This window comes from Penicillium paradoxum, assembly GCF_028828445.1.
Source record: "Penicillium paradoxum strain IBT 22861 chromosome Unknown utg000006l_segment0_segment0, whole genome shotgun sequence".
NCBI lineage: Eukaryota > Fungi > Ascomycota > Eurotiomycetes > Eurotiales > Aspergillaceae > Penicillium > Penicillium paradoxum.
The window spans coordinates 2,743,486-2,770,397 of record NW_026643184.1 but is presented as its reverse complement, the minus strand read 5'-3'; the positions used below and the strand labels follow the sequence as shown (position 1 = coordinate 2,770,397).

General features: G+C 50.5%; 10 protein-coding genes across 10 annotated transcripts; 8 read left to right on the top strand and 2 right to left on the bottom strand.

Annotated features, from left to right (window-relative positions):
- Positions 1-265: 265 nt before the first annotated feature.
- On the top strand, positions 266-2,047 carry N7457_007433 (putative CECR1 family adenosine deaminase; the record flags this gene model as incomplete). Its single annotated transcript, XM_057178476.1, has 2 exons — positions 266-389; positions 444-2,047. 2 exons carry the CDS (start codon positions 266-268, stop codon positions 2,045-2,047), a joined length of 1,728 nt encoding a protein of 575 aa, XP_057030220.1.
- Positions 2,048-2,457: 410 nt separating this feature from the next.
- On the top strand, positions 2,458-8,957 carry atg2 (uncharacterized protein; the record flags this gene model as incomplete). Its single annotated transcript, XM_057178475.1, has 5 exons — positions 2,458-2,622; positions 2,728-4,913; positions 4,954-7,912; positions 7,961-8,884; positions 8,940-8,957. The coding sequence occupies 5 exons, from the start codon at positions 2,458-2,460 to the stop codon at positions 8,955-8,957; spliced, it is 6,252 nt and encodes a 2,083-aa protein (XP_057030219.1).
- A 1,726-nt stretch (positions 8,958-10,683) lies between these two features.
- N7457_007431 (oxidoreductase, short-chain dehydrogenase/reductase family) lies at positions 10,684-12,516 on the top strand (the record flags this gene model as incomplete). Its single annotated transcript, XM_057178474.1, has 3 exons — positions 10,684-11,119; positions 11,186-11,268; positions 11,323-12,516. 3 exons carry the CDS (start codon positions 10,684-10,686, stop codon positions 12,514-12,516), a joined length of 1,713 nt encoding a protein of 570 aa, XP_057030218.1.
- Positions 12,517-13,104: 588 nt separating this feature from the next.
- N7457_007430 (uncharacterized protein) lies at positions 13,105-13,845 on the bottom strand (the record flags this gene model as incomplete). Its single annotated transcript, XM_057178473.1, has 1 exon — positions 13,105-13,845. The coding sequence occupies one exon, from the start codon at positions 13,843-13,845 to the stop codon at positions 13,105-13,107; it is 741 nt and encodes a 246-aa protein (XP_057030217.1).
- A 1,069-nt stretch (positions 13,846-14,914) lies between these two features.
- N7457_007429 (uncharacterized protein) lies at positions 14,915-15,811 on the top strand (the record flags this gene model as incomplete). Its single annotated transcript, XM_057178472.1, has 5 exons — positions 14,915-15,049; positions 15,149-15,251; positions 15,300-15,353; positions 15,404-15,457; positions 15,513-15,811. The coding sequence occupies 5 exons, from the start codon at positions 14,915-14,917 to the stop codon at positions 15,809-15,811; spliced, it is 645 nt and encodes a 214-aa protein (XP_057030216.1).
- A 350-nt stretch (positions 15,812-16,161) lies between these two features.
- N7457_007428 (uncharacterized protein) lies at positions 16,162-16,860 on the top strand (the record flags this gene model as incomplete). Its single annotated transcript, XM_057178471.1, has 3 exons — positions 16,162-16,251; positions 16,312-16,414; positions 16,466-16,860. 3 exons carry the CDS (start codon positions 16,162-16,164, stop codon positions 16,858-16,860), a joined length of 588 nt encoding a protein of 195 aa, XP_057030215.1.
- A 3,728-nt stretch (positions 16,861-20,588) lies between these two features.
- On the top strand, positions 20,589-22,067 carry N7457_007427 (M20 family metallo-hydrolase; the record flags this gene model as incomplete). The annotated part of the gene is made up of 3 exons (XM_057178470.1): positions 20,589-20,704; positions 20,763-21,077; positions 21,128-22,067. 3 exons carry the CDS (start codon positions 20,589-20,591, stop codon positions 22,065-22,067), a joined length of 1,371 nt encoding a protein of 456 aa, XP_057030214.1.
- A 314-nt stretch (positions 22,068-22,381) lies between these two features.
- On the bottom strand, positions 22,382-23,207 carry N7457_007426 (40S ribosomal protein eS10). Its single transcript, XM_057178469.1, has 4 exons — positions 23,109-23,207; positions 23,004-23,053; positions 22,750-22,910; positions 22,382-22,696 (listed from the first exon to the last, which is right to left on the bottom strand). Coding segments are annotated over exons 1-4 (480 nt in total). The 5' UTR covers positions 23,111-23,207; the 3' UTR covers positions 22,382-22,429.
- A 316-nt stretch (positions 23,208-23,523) lies between these two features.
- N7457_007425 (telomere maintenance SDE2 family protein) lies at positions 23,524-24,432 on the top strand (the record flags this gene model as incomplete). Its single annotated transcript, XM_057178468.1, has 1 exon — positions 23,524-24,432. One exon carries the CDS (start codon positions 23,524-23,526, stop codon positions 24,430-24,432), a length of 909 nt encoding a protein of 302 aa, XP_057030212.1.
- Positions 24,433-24,780: 348 nt separating this feature from the next.
- On the top strand, positions 24,781-26,741 carry N7457_007424 (uncharacterized protein; the record flags this gene model as incomplete). The annotated part of the gene is made up of 2 exons (XM_057178467.1): positions 24,781-25,231; positions 25,285-26,741. 2 exons carry the CDS (start codon positions 24,781-24,783, stop codon positions 26,739-26,741), a joined length of 1,908 nt encoding a protein of 635 aa, XP_057030211.1.
- Positions 26,742-26,912: the final 171 nt, after the last annotated feature.

Below are 26,912 nucleotides of genomic sequence, written 5' to 3'. Positions count from 1 at the left end.
CAGGGGACATCGCATAATGTACCGGTATTAGGTCATTTTGGCCGTAGACCGCTACTGGGTCCAATTCACGAGCCTCTCCTATGGAATGTTGGTAATTGAACTCGGGAATCCGAGCCAATAACAGAAAATCGATTGCGATGTAGCATTCAACTCCAGGCAACTAGAACACTAAAACGAAAACGGAGAAGGCGGGGAGGGCTATCTGCCCCTCCCGCGATGATCTGACAGCCTTGATTCTACACCACTTTGTGAATCACCTCAAACCATGGCGAACACCGATAATGCATGGGAACTAGAGGAGGGCATCCCTCAGTTTGAGGATCCCTTCATTCAACAATACTTGAAGGGACGCGATGCGTTGATCGCTGAAGAGCAGAAACGACGTCACGGTATTTCACATCCAAACAAAACCAAAAATTCCCACATCTGACTTTTTACTACAGATGCAAATCTTCGGAAATCTCTGTCACCCATCGCTGCCCGCGCGGCGAAGATAGTGTCGCAGATCCGAGCCCAGGAGCAACATGAGGTGTGGTCAAACGGATTGGACGAGGCTGCGGCCCACCAGTCAGATGAGATCCTCTATCCTGGTGTGATGTTCAATCTGGCCAAAGGCCGCATGGAAAAGACCAAACTATGGAAGATCGTAGAGCAGATGCCGAAGGGCTCTCTCCTGCACGCCCACATGGATGCCATGTTCGATATCGAGTTCCTGATTGATCAGGCATTCTCCACGCCCGGCATCCACATGTTCGCCCCGAACCCGTTGATCACAGCTAATGACTACGAAAAGGCGCCCGTGTATTTCCGGTATTCCACACAGCCTCTGGAGGCATCAGAGGATAAGCCGAGTATCTGGTCAGAGACATACGAGGCTTCATCATTGATCTCGATTCAGAAAGCCGCCTCTAGCTTCCCCAATGGAGGGGAACAGGGCTTCCGGAAATGGCTGAGAAATCGATGTGTGCTTCTGCCGGAACATTCTTACCACCACCATCATGGAGTCGACGCAATTTGGTCTATCTTCACCAGGACTTTCCCCATCGTCGATTCTATTATGATGTACGAGCCTATCTTCCGGGCTTGTTTCCACCGTCTGCTGGGACAGCTTGCTGCGGATGGGATTCGCTACGTGGAGTTCCGCATTGCATTTGTTTTCGAGTTCCGGAAAGAAGGGAGCGATAAGGCCGACGATGACTACTTTGGATGGTGTCGTGTCGTGGAAGAGGTCATGGCAGAGTTTAAGCAAACCGAAGAAGGGAAAAACTTCTACGATGCTCGGATTATTTGGACTACGCTCCGCATATTTTCCAATGACTTGATTGTCGATAGCATGAAGAAGTGTATTGAAACGAAGCAAGAGTTCCCTGATCTGATTAGTGGGTTTGATCTTGTTGGCCAAGAGGATCTGGGGCGACCTCTTGCCGATCTTGTCCCGGTGCTATTTTGGTTCCGAAAACAATGCGCGGAAGAAGGCGTTGATATCCCCTTCTTTTTCCATGCCGGAGAATGTCTTGGCGATGGCGACGAGACAGACCACAACCTCTTTGATGCCATCCTTCTAGGCACTCGACGAATCGGCCATGGATTCTCTCTTTACAAGCATCCTCTGCTCATTGATTTAGTCAAAGAGAAGAAGATTCTTATTGAATGCTGCCCGATCTCAAATGAAGTGCTGCGTCTTGCTAGCTCCATCAAATCCCATCCTTTGCCAGCACTGCTATCCAGAGGCGTCGCCGTTTCGCTGTGCAACGATGACCCCGCAATTCTTGGGCACGGACGGAATGGATTGACACACGATTTCTGGCAGGCTTTGCAGGGACTGGAAAATGTGGATTTGGTCGGCCTATCAATGATGGCCCAGAACTCCATCCGGTGGAGCTGCTATGAAGACCAGTCAACAGCTGAGTGGAAAGCTGGCATCCAGAACGGGGTAATGGGAAAGGGATTAAAATCCGAGCGCTTGCGTGATTTTGGCTCAGACTTCGAGAAATTCTGCGAGTGGATTGTCTTGGAGTTTGCTGAATTCGATGCTGATGAGGACTAAGCTCCTGTTATGTTGCCCACAGGATACCTGTCACATAGTAGCCTAACAAGAACAAACATGAGAATATAAAAGCTGTTTAGCAATAATTCAACTAGTGCCGCCTTCCATCAATTATTGAAGTACAACATACAATTTGAGACTCATAACCTGTCAGTGCAATAATAATTGACCAATCTGGTGTCATCTCAACATTGAAGTCAACAATCGGTGAGTTGGCACGTCGCCGCCTGACTCGGGTTACTTATCGCCTTTATCAGGTGCCCGGAACGTCATTGTTGAACATTCCCCCCTTCACGACTCCTCATCCACTCCGCTTTGTCGGGGCTGGCTGATTTCTGGATTTTATTTTGTTGCTTTCTCAATGATCTGCGTTCACGGATGAACGAGCCCACTCCCGGCTCTCAGTCACGATGGCCTCGTACTTCATGCCATCGTTCTTCCAGAAGCGGCTACTCAAATACGCCCTGTCTCGCGTGGGTCTGGTCGACACAGAGGCCTTGGATCTAGATAACCTAGGGATCCGCTGGGGCCAGCGGTCTACTATTGAGTTAAGAGATATTGGCCTCATACTAGAGGTGAGTAGGAGTGGTGACCCTCTGCGGGAGGCGGGGCGGTGCTTCGTGATCACCGAACGCGACATGTGGAGCGGTGCGGACTAACCGTTCGATACTGTGACATAGAAATTATCAACTATCCTCAATCTACCTCCCTCATGCGAGCTACTCAGCGCCCGGGTACGGTTCCTTCGTCTCACACTCCCAGCCGATTTCCACAATAGCGGCATCCTCTGTGAGGCAGACGGTATCGACATACACATTCGTTTATTGCCCGAGGAGTTAAATCAGGAGAAACAAGGGAAACGAAATGCTGAAAATTTGGCGGTGCCCACACCGTCTGGTCTTGCGGAGTCGTTCCTTGAGTCGGAGCCCAAAGAAGAAAGAGAGGAGCTACAAGCTGCGATATCGTCACAGTCCCAAGTCCTGCCTCATGATCCATTAGCATGGGGCGCCGACGGGGACGAAGAGGAGGGTCTTGGGAATGAGACGTTGTCATTGCCGAGCTTTGTGGCCGGGTTCTTAAAAGGAGTGGTGGACCGACTCCAACTCAAGATCAGAGATGTGTCTGTGCGAGTGGACATGGAGTTGAAGCAGGATGCACCATCAAAACAGCAACCTGAACACAAGCCGGATCTTGTTTCAGGTCTGTTGAGTGTTGGGGAAATCGATGTACACGGAGTATCTGAGAAAACCCATGGATTGGAGGACGCTTTGCCTTTCCGGGAAGGAAAGCGGCTTATTTCGATCTTGGACATCAATCTTGGCTTGATTGCGGACCCAATGGTGTTCTCGAACTATTCTCGGTTTGCTGCTCCTGCCTCTCCGACGACGACAATGCGTTCAAAGGGGAGCCAACCGTCAAGTAGAGCATCATCTCCTTCTCCCTTGGACAGCTCTGATTCAGACATCCTCGCTATGACCCAATCGACTATCTTGGAACGACCACAAGCATTTGATCTTCCAAGTGCTTCCACTCATAGCTTAGAGGCGTCTGAATTTTCCAATGATGGACGATTCTCAGACGCAGACTCAGAGTCAGGGAGTCGCCATGGCGGATACCTGGAAGACTCTCGGATGTTTGGTGATGACCCATTCCAAGACAACCCAGGATATTTGGACTCGGTGATCGATAATCAATTTGATGATTTCGATGAACAGCGGTCACCGATAATACGTCCCCAAGAGGGTCAAGCAGCAAGGAGTGAATGGAAAGGCTACTCCTTCCCTGGCCCAGAAAGCATTTATCAAAGCCATCATGCCTCATACTCCGAGCATGCCCCAATTCCAACAGACAGCTATCATGGGTCCCAGGCCTACAACACATGTCACGGCCAGATTGGCTCTGAAACCGACCAGACCACACAATCCATCCAGCATTACAATAATTACGATGAAAATGAACGTAACGAAACATCACGATTAAGCGCATCATCCCACCCTTCGAGCACATCTTCGGCTTCTTCAGAGCCTAACAGCCCACACTCACAGGGAAAACAACCAAGTGCCGATCTTAACGAGTCCAAGTACTTCTCCCATAATGAAGCACAAAGTCTTTACATGAGTGCTATCAGCCAGGAAGCGAGTGAGAGCTTCATGCCGAACATGCCAGGGGCATGGGGCTCGTTTGACGGAGCATCAAAGTCACAAAGTACCTCTAGTGATCATTCTACAAATATTCCACCTGCCGATTTGGCGCAGTCGACCCTGGTTGAAAATGAAGCGATTTCGAAATCTACAACTTCCTTAGAGGAAGGCTTCACTGAGCAGCATTATTTGGACAATGAAGCTCGGTCTCTGTCATTGCACAAGGACAGACCTTCAACCCCATCAAGTCCTGGTCTCCACAGGATCAATGAAATGCGAAAGTCAGTCTTGACTGTCGATAAGATTTTCCTATGGGTCTCATCTCCTAGTTCCGAAGAAGAATCGTTAGAAGAGCCGTCACCTATGCCCCAAAAGGAGAAGGAAGACATTGACCTCAAAGAATCCACTGTTGGCTTCGAGGATTCTGCACCCGAAGAAAGCCTCATAGCCTCTAGGGCTTACAAGTCTACTCGGTTTGGAAAATGCGTTGTTGAGGAACAAGCCCAGTCGGGCTCTGGAAATGAGCTACCTGGAATCGCCGTGGAAGTGCTTTCTGCCTCGCTCCATTTTGATATTGCCACCGGGTGGCTTCTCACCAAGATAGGACAGAAGGTATTGCATGCTCTTGGTACGGCTGAAAACGAGGCGCCTGAGAAGCAGCCCCGAAGCGATCAATCCGAGCGCAAACCACCCGTTCATCTTGTCGTCCATGCGTTTTCAATAAGGTTCATTGAACGTGTTTCAGGACACGTCTATTCGTCTCAGAATGCCGGCTCGCCTTTGTATCCTCCCCTACAATATCGAAGATGTGATCCTTCGTCTAACTTTATCTGGCCTGGATGCTCGCCTTTCAACTCAAGGTACCAGCACCAAGCTGAATCTTGACATATCCAAGTTTGCGTTTGGGTTTGCATCGGAAGATATCATCTTCTTTGATGAGATGTTGAAGATGCGTGAATCTACACGGGATGTGCTCTCCCCCACCCAAGGAGACATCTCTATCTCTCTGGCCAAGTCGCCAGATCTGGCTAAAGTTGACATTTCTACGTTACCTCTTCATATCGACCTCAATATCCAGCGACTGGAAGAGGTTTTAGGCTGGATGGGTGGCCTGAGTACCATCCTCGAACTTGGAAGTTCCATGTCGTCGGTGTCCACAGTGAAAGGAAGCTCTCCACTCTCTAACCAGCGCCCCCGTGGTGTCCACTTCGAAACACCCGCTCCAATTGTAGAAACGGTTAAAAGCACGTCGACTCTCTGGAAAATCAATGCCCGAGTGGGTGCTATCCTGTTGGATGTTACTGGAGAGACTCACTGTCTTCAGCTGACGACGACCGCCGTCAAAATTGTCAGCCGGTTCGAAGGGATTGGTATCCAAATAGACAAAGCGAAACTCATTGGGCCACTTTCGCTTGCTGACAATTCAGCGGACTCTCCTGCGAAGATTACCCTGAACAATATTCGTCTTGAGTTCCTGTTTGCTCCTAAGGAGGTTGATCTTGATCGGCTCTTAACGTTGATTACGCCATCCCAAGACAAATTTGAAGAAGAAGACGATATTATGCTAGACACGCTGTTGCGACAGCGGCGACAAGGGTCGGTTCTTCGTGTGACAGTTGGACGCTTGGAAACACTTATTTCAGATACAAGTGGGTTGGAACCTCTTACATTCCTTGGCGCCGAGCTGAGTCGACTTTCCAATGTTACCAAATACTTGCCTGAAGATGATCGCCCTGGCATTCTCACTCTGGTCCTGGTCCGTGACTTACACGGAAATGTCCACATTGGTGGAGAAGTTGGGGATATAAAAAGTCATCTTACTGGTGTTGAAGTTGCACACATCACCATGCCCTCGCTAACTGCGGCCCAAATCGGAACTATGGCTGTCAGTCGGAATGGCGATGAGATTCTGGTGAAAGAAGCCCTGTGGCCGCCGAACAAATATCAGGATCCAACCCTTTCTCGCCCGCCGGTCCTCATGGCTCGTTTCATTCCCGATGAGATGGATCCAACTTATAAAATCAAATTGCACAATCTCCTTGTCGAGTACACCGTACCATCAGTGACGGCCTTCCTTGGACTGGGAGGCGACAAGATGAGCGGGGATTTGGCCAGTAGCATGGCTAATTCCATCGCCAGTCTTACGGAGCACTCCATACTATTACCAGTCTTGACTGGGTCAGAGAGACTGAATGCATCCCTCAGTTCAGCGAAGCCGCTCAAACTGGCAGTTGTGTTCCGGGATTGTGTGCTTGGCTTGAATCCTCGCAATTCCCCCGCCAAAGGCCTCGCCGTTCTCACCAATGCCAAATTTGGAGGAAGCATGCGTGGAGATGAATCCGCAGAAGCATCGTTCGATATCAGAAAAGCCTCGCTCATGATCATTGATGACGTATGGCACGAGGGTGCTGATAATCTGCACCAACGCAGCTCGGCTGTTGCTCAGACTACCCAAGCTCAAGCTTATATCGACCAAGGTTATGTTCCCGTGTCTTCGATCTCATCGGCAACTGCTGGTGTTAAACTGAATAGTGCAGAAGACGGGACAAAGTCTCTGGATGTCGAGCTGAAGGATGATCTGTTGATTCTTGAGACTTGCGCGGATTCAACTCAAACACTCATCAGCATTCTGAATGGTCTTCAACCTCCCACTCCGCCAAGCGTTAGTGTTAAATATCGAACAGAGGTTATGCCTATCCAAGACATGTTTGCCTCATTTACCGGGGATGCATTTGCGGCTGATCCCACTATTCCTATTCACGATGACCTGAAAGCCAACTCCGGAGAACCATCCTTGGAAGATCAGCTGACTGACGAGCTTGAATATGTCAGCGACTTCTATCCCGTCAAGGGCGGTCCTGGTGGTGTGGGCGCTGAAAGCCTGGAAGCAGGATCTAACGATCTTCTGAACAGCTTCCATTCTCATTACGAAGTGTCTTCCAGCATGACAGAATTAGACTTCCAGGAAGACCACTTCGCCAAGAAGTCAGCAGTAGGCGGAACTGCACATCGATGGGACTCGACCCAGAACACCTACGGTATTACCAACGACACAAAGCTCGAACGTAGTCCTTTGCGTGTACGCGTACGAGACGTGCATTTCATCTGGAACCTCTTTGATGGATATGATTGGCAACGCACCCGCGACACAATATCTAAAGCCGTTAAGGACGTGGAGATCAAGGCTACAGAGCGACGTGCTAGGGGCTCGCGGGTACCATCTTCAACAGAAGACGAAGAGGAGTCTGTCATTGGTGACTTCCTCTTCAATTCTATCTATATCGGCATCCCAGCCAACAAGGACCCACGCGAACTCCATCGCGAGATCAACCATGACATTGATGATTTGACCAGTGAGACCGGGAGCTATGCAACATCAACCACTGTGACTGGGGCGGGCAGTCGCCAGGGCCGCCCGACTTCCAAGAGAGAGAAGAAGCTGCGACTGCATCGGAGCAAGCATCACAAAATGACATTTGAGTTGAAGGGTGTCTCCGCCGATTTGATTGTCTTCCCGCCGGGCTCGGAAGAGACGCAAAGCTCGTTGGATGTGCGGATCAAGGATCTCGAGATCTATGACCACGTTCCGACATCTACATGGAAGAAGTTCGCAACCTACATGCGTGAGGCTGGCGAGAAAGAAAGCGGCACCAGCATGATTCATCTTGAAATTCTGACTGTGAAGCCTGTGCCCGAGCTAGCTGCTTCCGAGATTGTTCTTAAGGTTTGTCATCCAGATTGCGTGCTCAATTTAACCTACTAACCTCAGTAGGCCACTGTTCTCCCTATTCGGTTACACGTTGATCAAGATGCTCTCGACTTCATGAGTCGGTTCTTCGAGTTTAGAGACGAATCCGCAGAGCCATCGGGCACCCCGGGCGATGTTCCATTCCTGCAACGAGTGGAGGTCAATGCTGTGCAAGTCAAACTAGATTTCAAGCCCAAGCGGGTTGACTACGCAGGACTTCGCTCCGGCCGCACGACCGAGTTCATGAACTTCTTCGTCCTAGACGGTGCTGACATGGTACTACGACATGTGATTATCTATGGAGTGTCTGGATTCGACCGATTGGGTCAAACGCTCAATGATATCTGGATGCCGGACGTCAAGAAGAACCAACTCCCCGGCGTGCTCGCCGGTCTCGCACCAATCCGGTCCTTAGTCAACGTCGGAGGCGGCGTTCGCGACCTCGTTGTTGTTCCGATGCGCGAATACAAAAAGGACGGCCGAATCGTGCGCAGCATCCAAAAGGGCGCACTCGCCTTCGCCAAAACAACCTCCAACGAGCTAGTCAAGCTCGGAGCCAAACTCGCCATCGGGACGCAAACCGTTCTCCAAGGCGCCGAGGACATGCTGACTACGCCTAATGCGACAACCTTCGACGACGATTCCCTTGACGAAGACGAAGCGAAGAAGATCTCCCTCTACGCCGACCAGCCGGTTGGGGTGGTGCAAGGACTGCGCGGGGCATTCAGCGGTCTAGAACGTGATCTGCTCCTGGCTCGTGACGCAATCGTTGCGGTACCTGGCGAGGTGGTCGAGAGCGGCAGTGCCAAGGCCGCTGCAAAGGCCGTGTGGAAGCGTGCCCCGACGGTGATCCTCCGACCCGCCATCGGAGTTTCCAAGGCCGTGGGACAAACTCTGCTCGGCGCGGGGAATACCCTGGACCCGAGCAATCGGCGTAAAATGGAAGACGTAAGTGGTTCCTGGACAATCCCGGTTTTGAGTGTGTGGCTAACTTGGGCTTTAGAAGTATAAACGGTACTGAGAGGGGGATGCACGAGGGCGTGGTTGGGGTGATTCGGCCCTTGCGTACATACGTGCATAGTGAATGTTCTCTTTTTTTTTTTTTTGTTCTCGGTTTGTGTGTTTATCTGTTTGTTTTTGGCTCATCAGTTTGATACCACATGATGCATTACGATCTTAAATTGTTTTCCCCCTTTGCTTTGATATCGTCATAGTTTAAGTCTGCATGATGGGAGTCTTTGAATATAGCAGCGTCTTGAATATATCTTGTCTGATGCGAGTATGCAATACATGCTACATATGTACATGGATGGTCTGAAGTAGGTATTCTCCGACAATGCGGTCGCGCCCGAGGATAGTCGGGATGTTCACTCATTTGGATGTCCTCACGGGATACTCCGTACGGAGGACTCCGATACACCTGCTACCAAGTCCCAAGCCTCCGTACGGAGTACACGAGGCGATGACAACCCAGGTACTCCGTACTGCCTAGGGCAACGAGCTCCCCGTTACAATTGTAGCGGCATGCATGTGAAACGGTTGGGGGTGCAGTCACATTGCAGACTGAATATTTCTGAGCTGGCATGTCGATCTGTGCGTCTGCAGGTGTGCCTTGTTCCTTGATACGAGATCGTGCCCGACCATGGAAACCAGTTGAGGGAGTTCATCCCAAACCCACCACCGCGTATAAAGAAAATTCTGACCAGCGGAACCGTGTACGGAGTACGGAGTATGAATCATGAACTCGAATATGAACTTGAACGTCCCGAAGAAAGACCGGGGAAATAGTCCGAATACGGAAATCTCCTGCCGTGCATCAACGGTGCATCATACGTCTCACAGATGACCGGTTCATGATGCAGAGAAGAATGGAGTACTCCGTACTCCGTACGGAAACAACCTCTTCGGAATCAAAGATCGAGAAAAGAAAAAAAAAGGCCCAAAAAGCAGAAAAAATGATTCTTGCCACAATGATTCCAGAGCCAATCAGGGAAAGTAGCCGGAGGACGTTGGGTCTTTTGCCTTGCTCGGGAGTCAGAGACTCGTTCTGGATGCCGACTGGTTCTGGTTCTGGGGGGTTGGGGACTTGTTCGGAAGGGTCTTCAGGGGATTGGTGGGCTCCATTAAAGTGATCGAGGCTGAGATCATCTGCAAGTGATTCGGGCTTTGGGCTCTGCGTACTCCGTATACAATATGATTGTAATATATCCGATAGTCTGCAGACCGACTTTCCCCTTATTGTTTCCCATTCTTGTTTCCTGTTTCCTGTTCCCTGCCTCCTGCCTCCTGTTTCAGTCATGACGTCGATGAGTCGTGGGGCATGAACCATGGGTCTTGCGAGTCGATCGTGAAGGGTCTAGTCCCTTGTCTTTGCCTTCGGCTTTTATTCGCGAACTGGTTTAACGCTGGCCTGGACTGGTTCGGCTTCTAGACTCCTGGTCTCCATGTGGATAACGTGGATAACCTTCAGGCACACATTCCGTTCGTCCCGGGCTCTGGACATTTAAAATTAGCCCGTACCTTGCAGCTTTATTTGTTGTGATCTATAGCAGTTGCCCTCTCTCTTTCTCACTCCCTTGCAGTGGGAAGTTGACGAATCAAGTTCCATGTGGAGAAGTGGATTCGATCTATATGCATCGGATATATCGACAATCTAAAAAGTGGACTCGCAAAAGAAGAACCCTCAAGATTCAAAGCTCTTCAAGAGCGCAAAGTCAAGACGAGCTTGATCTTGATCCTCGAACGCAATGAACGAAAACCACTACTCGGCTGCCAGTGATATCTGGCACGGAGAGCTGCTGGACAGCCCCCTCTGCCACAAGTGTCTCGAACTACATGATCACCATGCATGTACTACTTCGTTACCCAAACCCCTTTCGGCAGACGCTATGTCTCTGCCCCCTCGATCCATCAAATCTGGGATCACGGGAGCCCTCTCTCTCCACGATTACCGGAAATTCCTCTCCAAATCCGCAGACTGCGTCGGCGATCGTGCCGATCATGGAGGGAGACCATTGAAGCGAAAACCAGCTGCGTTGCATTTGAACCGCCCGCCCCCTCTCACCTCGTATCCTATCTCTGTGTCGTCCGCGGCCTCGAGTACTCCGCCGTTGTCTCCTTCGTACTCGCATAGTATCATCTCTCAGCAGAGTGAGGAGCCAGAGATTGGAGAAGCCCAGCCTGGTAAGTTGCTCTTCACTTTTTTTTTTTTTGGTTCGGTGGTGGAACCTGTGATTGACAGATCAATAGTGCATTATCGCTCTTCTCCTGCTCCACGAGTCACAGTCGTTCCGGACATCGGCCCTCGTACTAGACCGAACAGGAAACGCTTAGTGAGTCGGGTGGCACTATACTATAGAGAATCAGCCCACTAACAGAAATTTTAGAATACCTTCCGGGAAAAGGTGCAGAAGAACGCACAGGCTCAAGCAGAAGCACGGCGATCTGCTCGAACTGAAGACTCGAACTCAATGCTGGCCAGCACGCGGGCCGTTGCCACCGTCACCCACGGTGGCGCCTGCTTTGAGATCCTCAATCCACGCAAGTCGTTGGATCTAGCACGCATCGTCTCATACATCGAAGATGTCGATAGCTGCTCTATCGTCTCTGCCGATAACCAGCGAGAATCGACTTTCTCTCTCGAACAAGGACTGGACCGGGTGTCCCTGTCCCAATTCACTGATGCCTCATTGCCATCGTTCTACTCGACAAGCCCGCTGTACACATCCTTTGCAGCTGAATCCTCCACGCCCAAAGGGCAACCAACGGACCTCCCGCCATCTTCACCGGGAATCCACGGGCATATCCGCGCTCTCTCTGACTATTCTCTCAACGAACAAACCTTCAACTACTGGAGCCGATCTGTACGAAACACCGAGAACGAAATCTCTCACGACACATACAATGAGCACGCATTCGATAGACAAAATCCACACATGATCTCCATAAGAGAAGAATCCAATCCCCCCGCCCTAGATCTCTCCCGCCGCCCCTCAACCCCATCCACCCAAACATTCTACTCGGAGAGCGAAATCGGCGAGCCCGGGTCCCCCGTCTACGCCAACGGCGAGTGGGCCCAGGTCGACGAACGCGATAGAGGCATTTTCTTCGAACCCGAAGAACTCACCGACCAACACGAATACCCATACCAACACGAACACGAACACGAACCTGAACATAGACCTGAACATAGATCTCCACAACATGAGGAACTGCCCACACCTCGCGAAACCCCGCTTGACACCCCGATCGATTCCCCCGTCCATTCACCCATGTATACCCACTGGGGCTCCTACCATCACCCACATTCCATGTCCACCTCCAGACTCCCCTATCCAGCCCCGGACTCGTACGCCTACGATCCGGTGTACTTTGACCCACATGTTCAGTCTGTCCTCGCAGCTGCGAATGCCGAGACGATGGGGTTGCGGGGCAATACCGCGCGGACACTAGATGACCTGCAGCGGGGCGGTCGGGAGCTGGACTCGCGATTCGAGTTTCAGCGGCGGAAGAGTGATGAGCGGAAGCATGTGCGAGGCAAAGGGCTGAAGAAGTTCTTTAGCTGGCGGTCTGGTAACTGACACTTCTTCACAGAACAGGTGCTTAATCTTCTTTTCTTTTTTTTTTTCACCTTTACTTTTTTTTACTCTTCCTTTCTTCTTTTTTCACCTTCGTTCTATTTTCATTTTCTTTTAGTGTGGGTTCTGAGAACCCGGAGAGATTTTGACTGGGATTTGGGTTATGATTTATGCTCATGATGATTTGGCGCTTAGCGGTTTGGTGCTTGAGATTGGACACTGCACTTGGTTGTTTTCTTTTGTTTTATATATTTTCTTGGGCTTCTTCTTCTTCTTCTTCTTCTTCTTCTTCTTCTTCGGGCTTCTTCTACCTTGTCCTTTTTACCATTTTCACCCCGAGTCTGAGACTCGCCTTGTACTTTATTCAAATTTGACAAATATCATTTTTATTCATCAAGTACTCAACCGAGTGACACAATCATAACCATGATCCCAATGCCACTCCCGAGGAGACGGTCTAGAACAAAATCTATAAAAGGCACAGCACCCCTTGCAGCCCCCTCATGCAACATGCAACAAGCAACACGCAAAAAGCATTGAAATATATTCACGGGTATCAATCCGAAAAAAGCAAGCAATATATATAACCCCCTAATCCTCCCTCTCAACCATCGAAGCCAAAGCCGCACTAACCAAACTCTTCCTCCTCAACCCCTGCTCATTCCTCTTCCCATTCTTCTCCACCCGACTACTCAAAACCACCGAACTCCGCCTCCGGCCCCTCTCCCCCTCCGGCCCAAACCGACTCCTCGCCAGCGTCAACGCCCGCCTCCGCGGCGACGCCCGCGGCGGCAAAGAACTCGGATGCCAGTCCTCGCCGTCCAACTCCGGCGCCTCCATCAGCGACCGCTGCATCGCCTCGATCTCGCTCTGGTTGCACTGCAGCCGCGAGATCTGCTGGCGCTGGGCGCGGACGTCCGGGTAGAAGGGCACGCCGAGGCCGAGATCGGGGAGATCGGAGACCAGGTCTGGGGGGTAGAAGGTCGGGCTTGTGGAGGGGGAGTCTATGCCGTCGTCGGAGTGGTCTGTGTCTGGCGGGGTGAGGACGTAGCCTGGGTAGGGATGGGAGGGGCGGGTTGATGGGGAGAGGGTGTGTTCGTGGAGTTTTTGGGTTAGGGTTGCGATAGAGAGGGGTTTGGGGTCGGCGTAGGGGAAGGGGACGGATGTTGGGGGTTGGCGGAAGCGGCGGGAGTTGCGGAGTCGGTGTTGGGGGGAGGGACAGCGGGAGGAGAGTGGGGAGATGAGGGTGCTGTCGTTGACGGAGAGGTGGTCGTCTGGATCTGTGGCGGATGATCGGGAGGTTGGTGATGTGAAGGAGAAATCTTCGAACATTGTGGGTTTTTGTTGGCTCTTGTGAGAGAGATGTGATGTGTGGAATTAGAGTATAGATTTGGGCGATCGGCGGCTCCTTTCGAGTGGGATGCGTTCTGGATGCGTTCTGGATGTGTTCTGGATGTGTTCTGGATCTTTGGAGTGGAGGGTTTCGTGTCGTATTGACCACGCTTTTGATGCAGTGGAAACGGAAGAGGGCAGTGTATATGATGGATATAATGGTGATTTATTTGCCTCTCGGGCAAAAAAAAAAAAAAAAATTGATTGTTCAACCACTGGTCGAGGTTGAGGCGAAATCCACGTGATCGGCACTATTACCGTAGGGCACACGACGAGGGGTTTGGGGGCTTTTTTTTTTAATCGGTCAAAAAATAGGAGGTCTTATACGACTTTTTGATTAAAAGGAAATGAATCTATTTCCAAGGTTGTCTCTCCTTAATCTCCCCTGAAGTAAGACCCTGGCCCTCGATCTGCATGTGGATACCCGTGCCCTAAGCTGATCGGCATCAGGGGACTCCGCAACGGTATACAACATACGGAGGAGGACACCGTTGGGAGGGTACTACGAGGAAATGGATGGTGATAGAAAAGGATCATATGTAGTAACAAGAGGGTATCTAGTCTTGTTAGCCTCAGCCGGCAATCTGTTTGCTTCTCGAGGGATCTATAAATCCCTTTTGTGGAGGAGGCATACTAGGATTCTTTCCCACTCCTTCTCTATATTTATATTGAATCAAGATATTTCAGCTCTATATACTCTTCTACATGTTTAGATCACCCTCACATAATTATTCATATATACATCGTGTACGGAGTATATACATTGTCAACACCTTCAATCGTCCACGAGTCACCTGGTGGTCTTCAGGTAAAGACGTGCGTGAGCGACAAACACGTAAATGGCAACTAGCGCCAGACACGTTTATTGCTCACTTTTCAAAAGTTCTTGCGAGGAAACAGCTCGCCTTGTCTCCTTCCTTATCTCTCTACCAATCTCCCATCCCCAACACTCTTCCGTCTTTGTATTTTCATCAATCGTCATCTTCTTTTATCAGAATCACTTGCCAAGATGTCCGGGAATCCACCTGGGGACCTCTCTGGTGACCACGTGGAAGCCAGCGAGCCCACTTCAGATGCCGCCGTGACGGACAAGCCTGAAAGCATGGACGTGGCTAAAGAGTCCAAGCCACAGCCCGTGTACCCTGTGAGTACACCACCCCACTCCATATTTCACTACAGCACGACAGCACGACAGCACTGCAGCCCACTTGAGCATATGGACTAATATCTGGACTCATGATAGCAATACCTATGCATGCTCAGGCACAATTTCAAACAAAAGCCCACACCCACCTTCCGCATCACCAAAAGATGCCAAACCCGCTACTGGAAACTGAAGAAAGAGAGTACGTGCTATGACAAATCTGACGGCGTACCTACTAACCATTGAACAGGGGCCATGAAGAGAAGATACATCAAGCGGGCACAAGAGCGCGCTCTGAGGGACGGTATGTGTTACCATACTCAGTGAAGTCAGGTCCCGTCTCACAAGTTTCAGAAGCCGATAGTGGGAAAAGCAAGCGAGATATCCTCAAGGAGTGGGCCGAGGAGGGTATGTACCGCCGTACACACTATTGATGGATGGCTGCTAACAGTTGAATGAATAGATACTGTTGTTGCTAAGTGGCAACGGCAGATCGATGCTGCTCAAAAGCGGTATGAGCGTAAGCGGAAGCTATTGGGTCAGCGTTCTCTTCCAAAGAAGGAGGAAGATGAGACGGATACCGATGACTGGGAGGCTGATTTCCGCCTGCACGAGGCAGTGAAAGAGGTACTGAGAGAGGAGGATGAGGAGGCCGAGAGAAATGCTAATAAGGGCAAGGATATGGACGAGGAAAACATCAATATGGATTCATACGAAGAGGCTTCTCTGCCGATTCGAACAAAGAATTCGTATGGATGGTGATGGAGGCCGGATACCCGAATATCCCGGATATGTTTCATGTTTGATGCTCCGAATGGGATAGTACTTACTTGCTACCATCCACTCGAGAGAAGAAACAAAGCTCGTTTCATCAACTGTGTCTCTTGGTTACTGCTACAGTGTAGCCAATACATAGCTGTTATTCCTAGAGTGAAAGGTAGACACTAGTCACCAAAATCTGCCTGAGTCGACAACAAAGCTGCTTGCTCTTTCCCTCCCCACGCGTAAACAAGCTATCTCCCCTCTCCTCGTCTTCCTGTCTCATCTCAGCCTTTCAATCATCATCCCCATTTCCATCTCCATTTCGATTATTATCATCATTTAATATCATTATGGAAGATGGCACCAACCCCGCGGAAGACCTCAAAAAGAAAAAGAAAGCGAGCTTCCGCAGAAAACTACGTGAGGCAGGGATTGAGGTGGTGAGGACCCGGCTTCTCTCAGATCTTCTGATGATTCAAGCTTAGACTTGATTGTTTTAGCCCCCCGTCGTCCCCCGCCAGCGGGATTCCGCACTGCCACCTAAGGTCAAGCGCAAGCGTGCTTACTCGCGAGCCGGCCGTAAGAGGGCGAATAAAAGAAAGAGTATGTCTCACAAGAAGATTCATGATTAAATGGATACTAATGGGTTCAAAGAGGCGGCAGCTGCCTCTGAAGAAACTACTGAGCCGGGCCCCGAGGCCTCTGTGACTCCTGACGCTTCGCCCGTCACTTCGCCTGTCGCTTCACCTGTCGTCGAGCCCGTCGCTTTGCCTGTGGCTTCACCTGTGGCTTCATCTGTTGCCTCGTCCGCCGCTTTGCCTGTTGCCTCGTCTGTCGCTTTGCCTGTTGCTTCACCCGTCGTCTCGCCCGTTCCCTCGCTTTCTGCCAATGTTATCTCCCAGCCTGAGGTCCCGGCAGAGAATGTTGACAAGCAGAACGAGGAGGCTGCTGATGATGAGAAGGTTGTGTGGGATCCTATAGATCCTTTGGGTCTCTTTGATGAGTTGGAGGGGCCTCTGAACTGGCCATCCGAAGACCTCTGGGACTAGGGGGCTGTGTAACTGACTGCTACCTCTCTTTGTATTTTTCTGAACCGCGCAGGCTATTGTAGCTACATAACAATTTACCAACAACCTTGTTAAGTTGTTGCTATTCGACAAATGACCTTTACAATCCGACACTATAGCTTTAGCACGTAGATAACTTTACTGGGAAAACTAGAGAGCTTCTTTATCCAGCACCGCTTAAGATGGCTCAAAAGACGGCCTAGAAGCATGTCGGTATGGTTCCCATGTTTAGGTAGTACAACTGCAGGCAAGATTCATCTCAATGACGGCAGGAATAGACAAAACCGTAACAAAGTACATTCAGAACGATCAAGAGAAATTAGCGGTCATAGTTGGAAAGAGGAACCTAGAAATAGTAAAGGAAGTTGCCAAAAAAAGCAAACCAGTTAGGGCCAAAGCGTCACGTGATATCACAAACGGTGGTCAAGTATCAGAGTCAACGTAGCTACCATTGCGAAACCCAGGTGGCCGAGTGGTTAGATCGTAGGAACCATACCTGTTCCCTGACTATCTGCAACGTCACCTACACGGGTTCGAATCCCTTGGACCTCGCGAGTCGCTGGGCGGATGTCTCGCCACCACCCCGGCTGGGTTTGTCACATCTTTTTTTGATTTGTTATTCCTGAGCCTGAGTTTTTCTTGGATTTTTTTTCCTCGTCAATTTGAAGGGGTTTAAGCAGTTTTGGAGAATGCTGGTTACGCGTAGGATGGGGTTGAAGGGTGATGTGGTGTGTTGAGCCTCCGGTGCCTATTTGGGTAATGGGTGTACGTTATGTACACAACACACGCAGAGACATCGACCCCACCATATTCCAGAATTTGACATGACGTACTGTACCTAGGTAATCTCTGCTTGGTATCATTGTACTACAACAAAGAAATGACAGTCAATTACAATCTTCTGAATGTCTATTTTCATTAAGATATTGGATCCTGCAAATCGCATGATAAAATGATCTACCACAAAGTTTCATGGTATTTCTAGATGTTGTCCCTAGTTAGCTGGGGAGATGGTATCTTTGAAGAGAGCATGAAGCCCATCTACCCATCCTTGAGCTGGAACTGTTTGTTCTTGGTCTAGCCGCTCCTGAGCTGCCATGGACTTGGATACATCCCATGAAGCCTCAAAGCTTGACCGTGAGATGCACTGAGAAAAGAGTCCGGCTAGCTTTGCCTTTCTTTTTCAACCGGAGATATGCATACAGTAAAGACCAACTTCCATGAGAAAGTAGTTCCTTATGAGGAACCCCCCGCTGTTTCTGACCTCGAAACCTCACGGCCGTCAGTGTCTGCCTCACTGGCTTTGTTGGGGAATGTAGCGGATTCTCGGTCTCCGTTGAGCGGAGACGTGTTTTTCAGTCTCATTGACATAGGGATAGCAGGCAAGAAGCGAGAACGGACCTGCATTGATATACCCCTTGGGGGGGTAATCATTAGTGGACTTCTTCGTCAGGAAGGAGGACTTGATAGCTACATTGTAGCAAGTCTTTCGGAGTCACACTTACAACAGTTGTCGCGGGTACTCCGAATGTCTCATCTTGACGGCAGTCGTCACGGACGGCTCTATTCATAGCAGATGTCCTATCATCCTATCCCGCGACGGACTTGGTCCCCAGAGGACCACGGATCGGCACAGAAGTCAGTTTGTGAGAAATCACCAGAGAATCTAAGAGGGACCGTCTGCTGGTTCATGAATATGGAAGAAGGAGGTTATGTGGAAGGGAGCTGTGGAAAAGAAGAGGAGGAAGAGTGAAGTGAGTCAGTAGTAAGGATGAGTAGACGAGCTCCCTAGTCTGGGTCTCATATCCACACCAACCCGCAAATTCTCTTACTCGATTTGTTTGGAAATTCGGGCAAGTGATCGACCGTGGCCTCTTAATTTTGACTAACTCATTTTCTATGCTACTCGTCGTGATATTCCCTTGCTAGGCACGTCTGGGCTTAGAAAAAAGACTGTCTTCATCGGCTGCTATAAGTCTGCCACTTCAACTGGGCCCGTGTAAGCCAGGCAAGTCATTGATCAGGGTGAAGCTTTATCCTTAATATCATGTCTAATACTGCACTTGGGCTTGGTAGAATTATGTCTCACTCTATCTTCAGAGAACATTACAGCAAGAAGGGCTTGTTTTGTTCCCTCCATGCAACATGGAGGCTCCACATATTAGCTCGGGGATTATTCCTTTCTGTGCCTGTCCTTGTAGCAAGGAAAGATTCCGGTGATACATTTCACCTTCAGACCTAGCATTTGGAAAGCCGGCCTCATTGGAATCTCTCTCAACCCGTAAGCGGGAGTCGACCAATTCATGCTCCGCTAATCCATCGAATGTTTCAAAAGGAAGCCGATACCTCCAGAGAGCATCATATGGGCTCAATCCTGGTCCCAAGTCTATCCAACGGGTAAAAATGAGGCATGCGGATTCTTCATTCACTTTAGGGATCTCACTAACTTCCATGAGGTATTGCATTTCTTGCAACTCCCTTGATCCGCTGGTTTTATTGTTTAGGAGGAATACCCCTCAATGTGAGACTGCATAGTGCCAGCCAAGCTTGCAGAACTTTTAATGTGCCTGCAGACGCTTAGATTTCTATATCCTTGCAATGGCCACATCCGTTGCACCTTCTACCGTGCTACTACCGCCAGCTCTTGCGTCTGCAAGCACAAGCTAGGGGGCGAAGAGCGCAATCGATCCTCTGCAGAGAACAATGCCCCCACAACGACTTTCTGGTCGTTTTAGTTGAAAGGAAAGTTGGTATGTTCGAGATACTCTGGTACTATTTCTGTATAGAGCAACGACTCGACGGGGATTCCAAAACCAGGTCCATGGTAGAATCTTCTCATAACAAGTTGTGGATGAATGAAATAAAACTGGCAATGGGTATATTGTGAGTAATGACCAATGGGCAAAGGTTCTCGAAGGTAAAAGTCTCCAGATTCCAGCGGCTTAGGGCAATACTTGAAGATTGAACGGGAAGATAGCTTAGCTCTTGGGAACTCAATCTTTTCCCATGAGAGAAGTCGGAGACAGACGAAGTAGAGATAATATTGCGGTAAATCTCGAGAAAATCGAGATAAGCGATCGATCCGTGCGTTATCACCCGGATCTCCGGTGCAAACGTTTGAGAAAGAGCCATGAAAAGCAGTTTCAGCGAAGGCAACCAAAATATGATGGTTGCATAACGCAAGACAAGCCATGTTGGCCGGCGATAAGTACTCAGATATCATCCACAAGCTCGAGCGAGGTCAGTCAAGGCCGTCAAGTTTCCTGTAGCCATCGTGGTCGGCGAAGGTATTCACTGGCTATCGGGCACTTTGGTATCTATCGAGAAGAGCAAGTTGGATATTATCACCGACACTCATGCAACAAACCCGTGGCTTCGTCACTGGAAATACCCACACACCACTCGTGACTGTCACGACCCCAATAACGATGGGGTCACTTCTGTTGATAGAGCAATATTGAGACGATGACATAAAACATATGACATTCCCGAATGCACGTAAGTGACTGTGAGTCGCAAATGCCGCTATTGCGGGGAAGTATACTATCGCGGACTTTTGTCCGCCACTCCACTTCTTATCAATGACCATGCAGTTCTTATAAAGCCCGACTTATGTCGTCTCGTCTTTTTGCAATTCCTCACACGTGTCTCCATTACAAGAAGCCTGTCTCAGCCTAACTCGAACGTTTACTTCATCCCCAATACACGCCATGTTGACAACGGAGCTCTCTGAAGCTGAGGTCTCGGCGCTCAGGGCCAACAAGGATCGCCTGGCTACAGATCTTCACCACTCATGCCAATGGGGGTCGGGGATCAGATGGGGAGAGTAAGCTACATCTATTCCTTGCTAGCAAATAACCGCTAACAGCCTTTGCGACTGATAGCGGCCCTACAGATACCGGTATGCAGCGCTTGGCGCTCTCAGAAGATGATAAGAGTGTCCGTGATTGGTTCATCCAGACCATGAAAGATCTCAAGTGTAATGTCACGGTGGACGAGATGGGTAATATCTTTGCCGTCCGTCCTGGTCGCAGAGCGGACGTACCGGCCACATTCATTGGAAGTCATCTTGATACACAGCCGACTGGTGGGCGATATGATGGTATTCTTGGTGTGTTGGCCGGAATTGAAGTCATCAAGACCATGGATGAGATGGGCCTAGAGACGGAAGGAGGAGTCGGCGTTGTCGATTGGACCAAGTAAGAACCCGCCCCTAAACCTCCGAAGGTATTCCACTGACCATGTCCAGCGAGGAGGGCGCTCGTTTCCCAATCAGTATGGTCTCGAGTGGCGTATGGGCTGAGTGTATACCTTTGGCACATGCGCACGGTCTGAAAGAAGTACCGACGGTAGCATCGCTGCCCACAGCAGCATCAGCGCCAGAAAACATGAAGAGTGCGCTGGAGAAGATCGGTTATCTGGGTGACATTCCATGTTCATACAAATCGACGCCAATGGCTGCCCATTTCGAGGTTCACATTGAGCAAGGCCCATATTTGGTCTCCGCAAACCAGCGAGTCGGGGTTGTGACAGCTGTGCAGGCCTATAGATGGTTCCGGCTCAACGTCATCGGTCGAGACACACACACAGGAACCACCGCCTTTGAACATCGGGCAGACGCCCTCTATGCGTTCTCCCGAATGATGGTGCGCGCACGAGAAGTGGCGGCTTCAAAGGGTTGTCTAGCCAGTGTTGGTATTGTCGAGGCAAAGCCTGGCAGTGTGAACACAGTTCCTGGGCTGGTTAGCTTTAGCTTGGACATCCGTGGCCCTGAGACGGAACTCGTTGCCGAGGTCGAGAAGGAGTTGCGCGTTGATTTCGATGCTATTGCTGCTGCTGAGGGTGCTGGCATTGGCAAGCCCTGCCGTGTTGAGTGGACTCTGGACTTCGACTCTCCTGCTGTTAAGTTCCACGAAGACTGCATTGATTGTGTGCAGCAGTCAGCGCAGGCAGTTGTCGCAGATGATTCTGTTGCGGACACAAAGTCGCTGGTGCGGACTATCATGAGTGGTGCTGGCCACGATAGTGTGTTTACCTCCAAGCGTGTGCCGACGAGCATGATCTTTATTCCATGCAAGGATGGTCTCAGTCATCACCCGGAGGAGTTCTCCACTGCGGAGGACTGCGCGACGGGTGCGTCCGTTATTCTACAGGCTGTTGTCCGCTACGATCGGAAGAGATTCTTGTAAAGCAGCAGTTTTCACTCCCCAGAACGGAGACCTTGTATATAGATCAGGAAGTTTAATGTAGCGTGTGCAGACAAATTGCAAGTCAAGATTGGATGACCTACACAAATAATACCAGTAGACAACCTTCAGTACGGTTACTACATCAAGCTACATTGTGAAACCAGTGGAAACATAAGATTTCTTATTTTTATTTTTGTTTCCCGTATCCCCAAGTCCCAGTTTAGCCGGAACGAGATCTAGACGCGCCGAGGAATTGACCCATTTCGAGAAACCTCTCTAGTCTGAAAGCCAAGCTCGGACGCATCATCAATTCCCTAGGTTGACAAAGAAGTGGTTGACAGGACACCAAGGCCTCTCAGCATTTACTGCTGGGGAGCGGCACCACGGCCACGGCCGAAGCCACCGCGGAAAGAGGGAGCGAACTCGCCGGGGGCACCGCCCTCCTTGCCACCCTCCTCGCGACGGCGGTAACCGCCCTCACGGGGAGCGCGGGGACCACGGCGCTCACCGCGCTGCTCCTCACCGCCCATCATGCCGCGGGGGGGAGCGTGGGAACGCTGCTGCTTGATGTGGGTGGCAGGGACAACCTCAGCGGGGAGGTGGAGCCACTCACGGAGGTAGTCCAGACCCTAATATGCAATTAGTATTCGGATGCATAGACGTGATGTGCAATGGATCATACCTCGGGGGTGAGGGTGTAGTAGTAGTACTGCCACGAGAACTGGGTCTTGACAAAGCCGCGGGAGTCCAGGGACTGGAGGGCCTTGATGACATAGAGGTTCTTGGTGTCAATGTCACCGTGCTTGGGAAGGTTGAAGTCCTTCTTGGCCACGAGCACTCCCTCTAGAATATAGGTTAGTGAATCTGCATCAAGGTTGGCTCGAGCATAGTGTCGCAAGGCCCTGGGGACGTCGACGAGGGTTTCTCGTTACATACCACGGAAGAGGTACTCGTGGATCTTCTTGCGGTCGTCCTTGGGGATAAGCCTGGGTCATTGTTAGTGAATTTGTCCCAAATAGCGCGAAAATCGAGGATACGTACATTGTCGCGAGTTCCTGTTGCAATTCGGGGAATCGCTTTGACAACGCCCGAAAATAATGGTTGATTTAAATGATGGATGAAGAGTGGAGCTCCGCTGCGAGAAAAGTGCGACAATCCAAATTGGGCGTAGGGTTGGCGCCCTAATCAGTTCGTGGTTCAGATCACGTGAGCCGGTCACGTGAAATGCTATGTCGGTTTGGCTCCGCTCGGGGGCAGATAAGACTGATGACTAATCATTCTTTGGTAAAATCACATGATACCAGAAACGGACAAATAGTATTTCCGGGGCATGATCTTATCGCAATCTTGCCCATGGTTCAAGCCTCCAGCACTCAGTTCTCCATACATAAAATCTCCCCACCCGAACTTTCCACCTATCTTACCAAATACTGCCTCTTGTTACACGCTCGGCATCATGGGTTCCCCGAGTGTCAACGTCCTTTTGACGTCCTTCCCAGGACTGTCGCTTCCAACAACCCTCTCGTTTTCCTTGCCATCGAGTGCAACACTCGCAGACCTGACGCAACAAGTCGCCTCGTATCTCCCATCGTCGCTGTTGCTTCGGTCGCTCACGCTCACTACAACAAACAATAAGGAAGTTAAGCCGACGTCGGAATGGATCTCATCCCTCCTTCCTATCTGCAATGGCGGCTCTACCTCTACCCTCCTTCCGCTTCGCCTAACCGTCCCTCTACGCGGTGGCAAGGGTGGTTTCGGCTCCCAACTGCGTGCCGCTGGTGGCCGCATGTCCAGCAAGCGCAAGCGCAACCAAGGCGACAACAATGGTTCTAGTCGCAATCTCGACGGTCGCCGACTACGCACAGTCAACGAAGCTAAGGCACTCGCGGAATATCTCGCCGTCAAGCCAGAGATGGACAAGAAAGAGAAAGAGGAACGTCAACGCCGGTGGCAGGCGGTCGTGGATATGGCAGAAAAGCGCCAGGACGAATTGAAGAATGGCACCGGCAATCAGAAGGTGGATGGTCAGTGGATGGAAGACCGGGACGAAATGAGCGAAAAGGCCCGCGAGGCAGTTCTGCAAGCTATGAAGGATGGCGCATGGACAGACAATCTCCGCGATGCGATTCTCGGTGGGTCGAGCACCAGCGCCAGTGATGAGGGCAGTGAAGAGGATGCTTCTTCCAGCGAGGATGAAGAAACAGAAGAGATTGGGCAATCCTCCAAGGTTGTTGCTGGGCCCTCTGTGCCCCAAAAGTCCGTGCCGAGGAAGTTCATCGGGTTTGATGATGACGACGAGTTCATGAGCGACTCGGATGCAGAGATGGACGAATCTGACAAGGGAAAAGGAAAGGCTCGTGCATGAATATCTCTTAAAGCCAATATCTTCTTATGGTTTACGACGGCGTTCTTTTGCGACTTGCTTCGGGGATTTCTCTAGCGCATCTCTTTTTCAGCGCATTCATTCTGTGTCCATAATTTTCTGCCCCCAATGCAGACACCTAACACAGAAACTTTTCATGGGGTTATAACACCCTCAATTACAATCATATTTTTACCAGTTCCTCTAACGAGAATAATAACTGAATCTTGTTGTGCAACTCGACTTTTTATACTTGTACGGCGGCCTGAACTTGCCACATGCGCTATCGATAGATAACATCCTCTTTGGGGCAAAAAAAGCTCCGAAACTGTAGAACTTTGTACGTCCATCATGTCGCTCTGTTCGAGGAGCGCAGTGTTGAGAAGCTCGAAATTGAATTTTCTACGCTTATTCCCGAGAAACATTACCCGATCTTCCGCTCCAACTGTCTTTTCGCAATCGCGCGTCGGGCCACTGCCCAAACTCCATTCGGATTTCCACAGGCAATGCCGATGTTTCTCGACAACTCTCTCTCAGCGAGACCAACCTACAGTTGAGCCACTAGCCGACTCTCTACCTGTGTGCTGTCCAGGATGCGGCGCATTCTCCCAAACAGTTGAAGCAAACGAGCCGGGATACTATGGCACATCAAGAAAGTCGATTCGGAGGCTACTCGCTGCGCGCAAAGGAGCGACTGAATCCAAAGACGAAGCTGTGAAGAAAGCGGCCAGCGAAGGAGAAAGTGTACCTGCAGAGCAAAATGATATTGTGGAAGAGGCAGAGCCACCTAGGCCGATTCAAGGTGGGACATATGCACCATCACCCGAGTGTGCCATTGCTGACTGAATTACAAAGATGGAGCATTTCCCGAGCATGCCGTCGAGCCCGAGAACAATTTCCTTGGATCTCCAGGGCAGGTCACCCAAGTCTGCGATCGCTGCCACGATCTGATACACCACAATAAAGCAGTCTCTTCGCCTAAGCCGACTATTTTGTCTATCCGAAACTACCTAGGAGAATCACCCTACAAAAACAACCGCGTGTACCATATCATTGATGCTGCAGATTTCCCGATGTCTCTTGTTCCACGGATTCATTGGGCTTTAATGCTCCAGGAGCAACGTTCGAAGAATCGCCGATCCACGAATGAGAAATACCAGCGCGGAAGGAAACTCCCAACCCTCTCGTTCATCATCACGCGCTCGGACCTTTTGGCAGCAACCAAAGACCAAGTCGATTCAAAGATGGATTACATTCGCACCGAGCTTCGCGCAGCTCTAGGAAGATCGGGGAGGGAGGCCCGGTTGGGCAACGTGCACATGATCAGTGCGCACCGTGGATGGTGGACTAAGGAAGTCAAGGAAGAAATCCGGGAGCATGGCGGCGGTATCTGGGTCGTTGGCAAGGCGAATGTGGGAAAGAGCAGCTTCATTGAAGCTTGTTTTCCCAAGGATTCCAGGAACGTGGAGAAAATCGAAGAGTGGATAGCACGCCGTCGTGAGGAAAATGAGATTCCAAACCAACGCCAGGCCACCCTCCTCAACCCTGACAGCCTCCTGCCTCCTGCTCCCCGCGAAGATCTTTATCCTGTCCTCCCGGTCGTTTCTTCGCTGCCAGGTACTACTGTCTCGCCTATTCGCATTCCATTCGGCCGCGGAAAGGGCGAAGTCATCGATCTACCTGGCCTGGAGCGCGGACTACTAGAGGACTTCGTCCAAGATGAACATAAGCGTGATTTGATCATGACGAAGCGAGTCAAGCCTGAACGCTGCACCATCAAACCTGGCCAGTCCCTCCTGGTGGGTGGTGGCCTTGTCCGAATCACCCCTGTAAACCCGGAAGATACGGTCATGTCGGCCAGCTTCCTACCTCTCGAGACTCACATCACCAATACGCAAAAGGCAATTGAAACCCAGGCTGAAGAACGCCCATATCGTGGCACTGTCCTCATGAAAGAAGGAGCTGGCAGTTCAATGTCCTCGGCCGGCAAGTTCGATCTGAAGTGGGATACCACCATCTCGAATCTTCCTACCTCCCTCGCCAAAGCTATAAAGGACAAAGGAATCCCTGTACCTTCGTTGCCATACCGGGTGATGTCGGCAGATATTCTCATCGAGGGCTGCGGTTGGATCGAACTTAGTATCCAAGTTCGCAGCAAGCGGAATGGCGAAGATGAACCTTCCTATCCTCAAGTCGAGGTCTTCACTCCCAATGGAAAGCATATCGGGTCTCGACGTCCCATCGAATGTTGGAATTTCATCGCAGAGAAGAAAAAGATCGACAAGCGCAAGCGGCCTCGACTGAGGCACTAATGGGTGTGGGTTTGGGTTTTGAACATGTACATTAGACCTTTCAAGCATAGCGGCTCGGCGTTTCCCCTCTCATACACATGCATTTGTATAATATTATTGGCATGGCATCACCTTTGTCTTTCTACACTATTGTATAGCTTCAACTGTCGGGATAGTTGGCTCGCGCTCGCC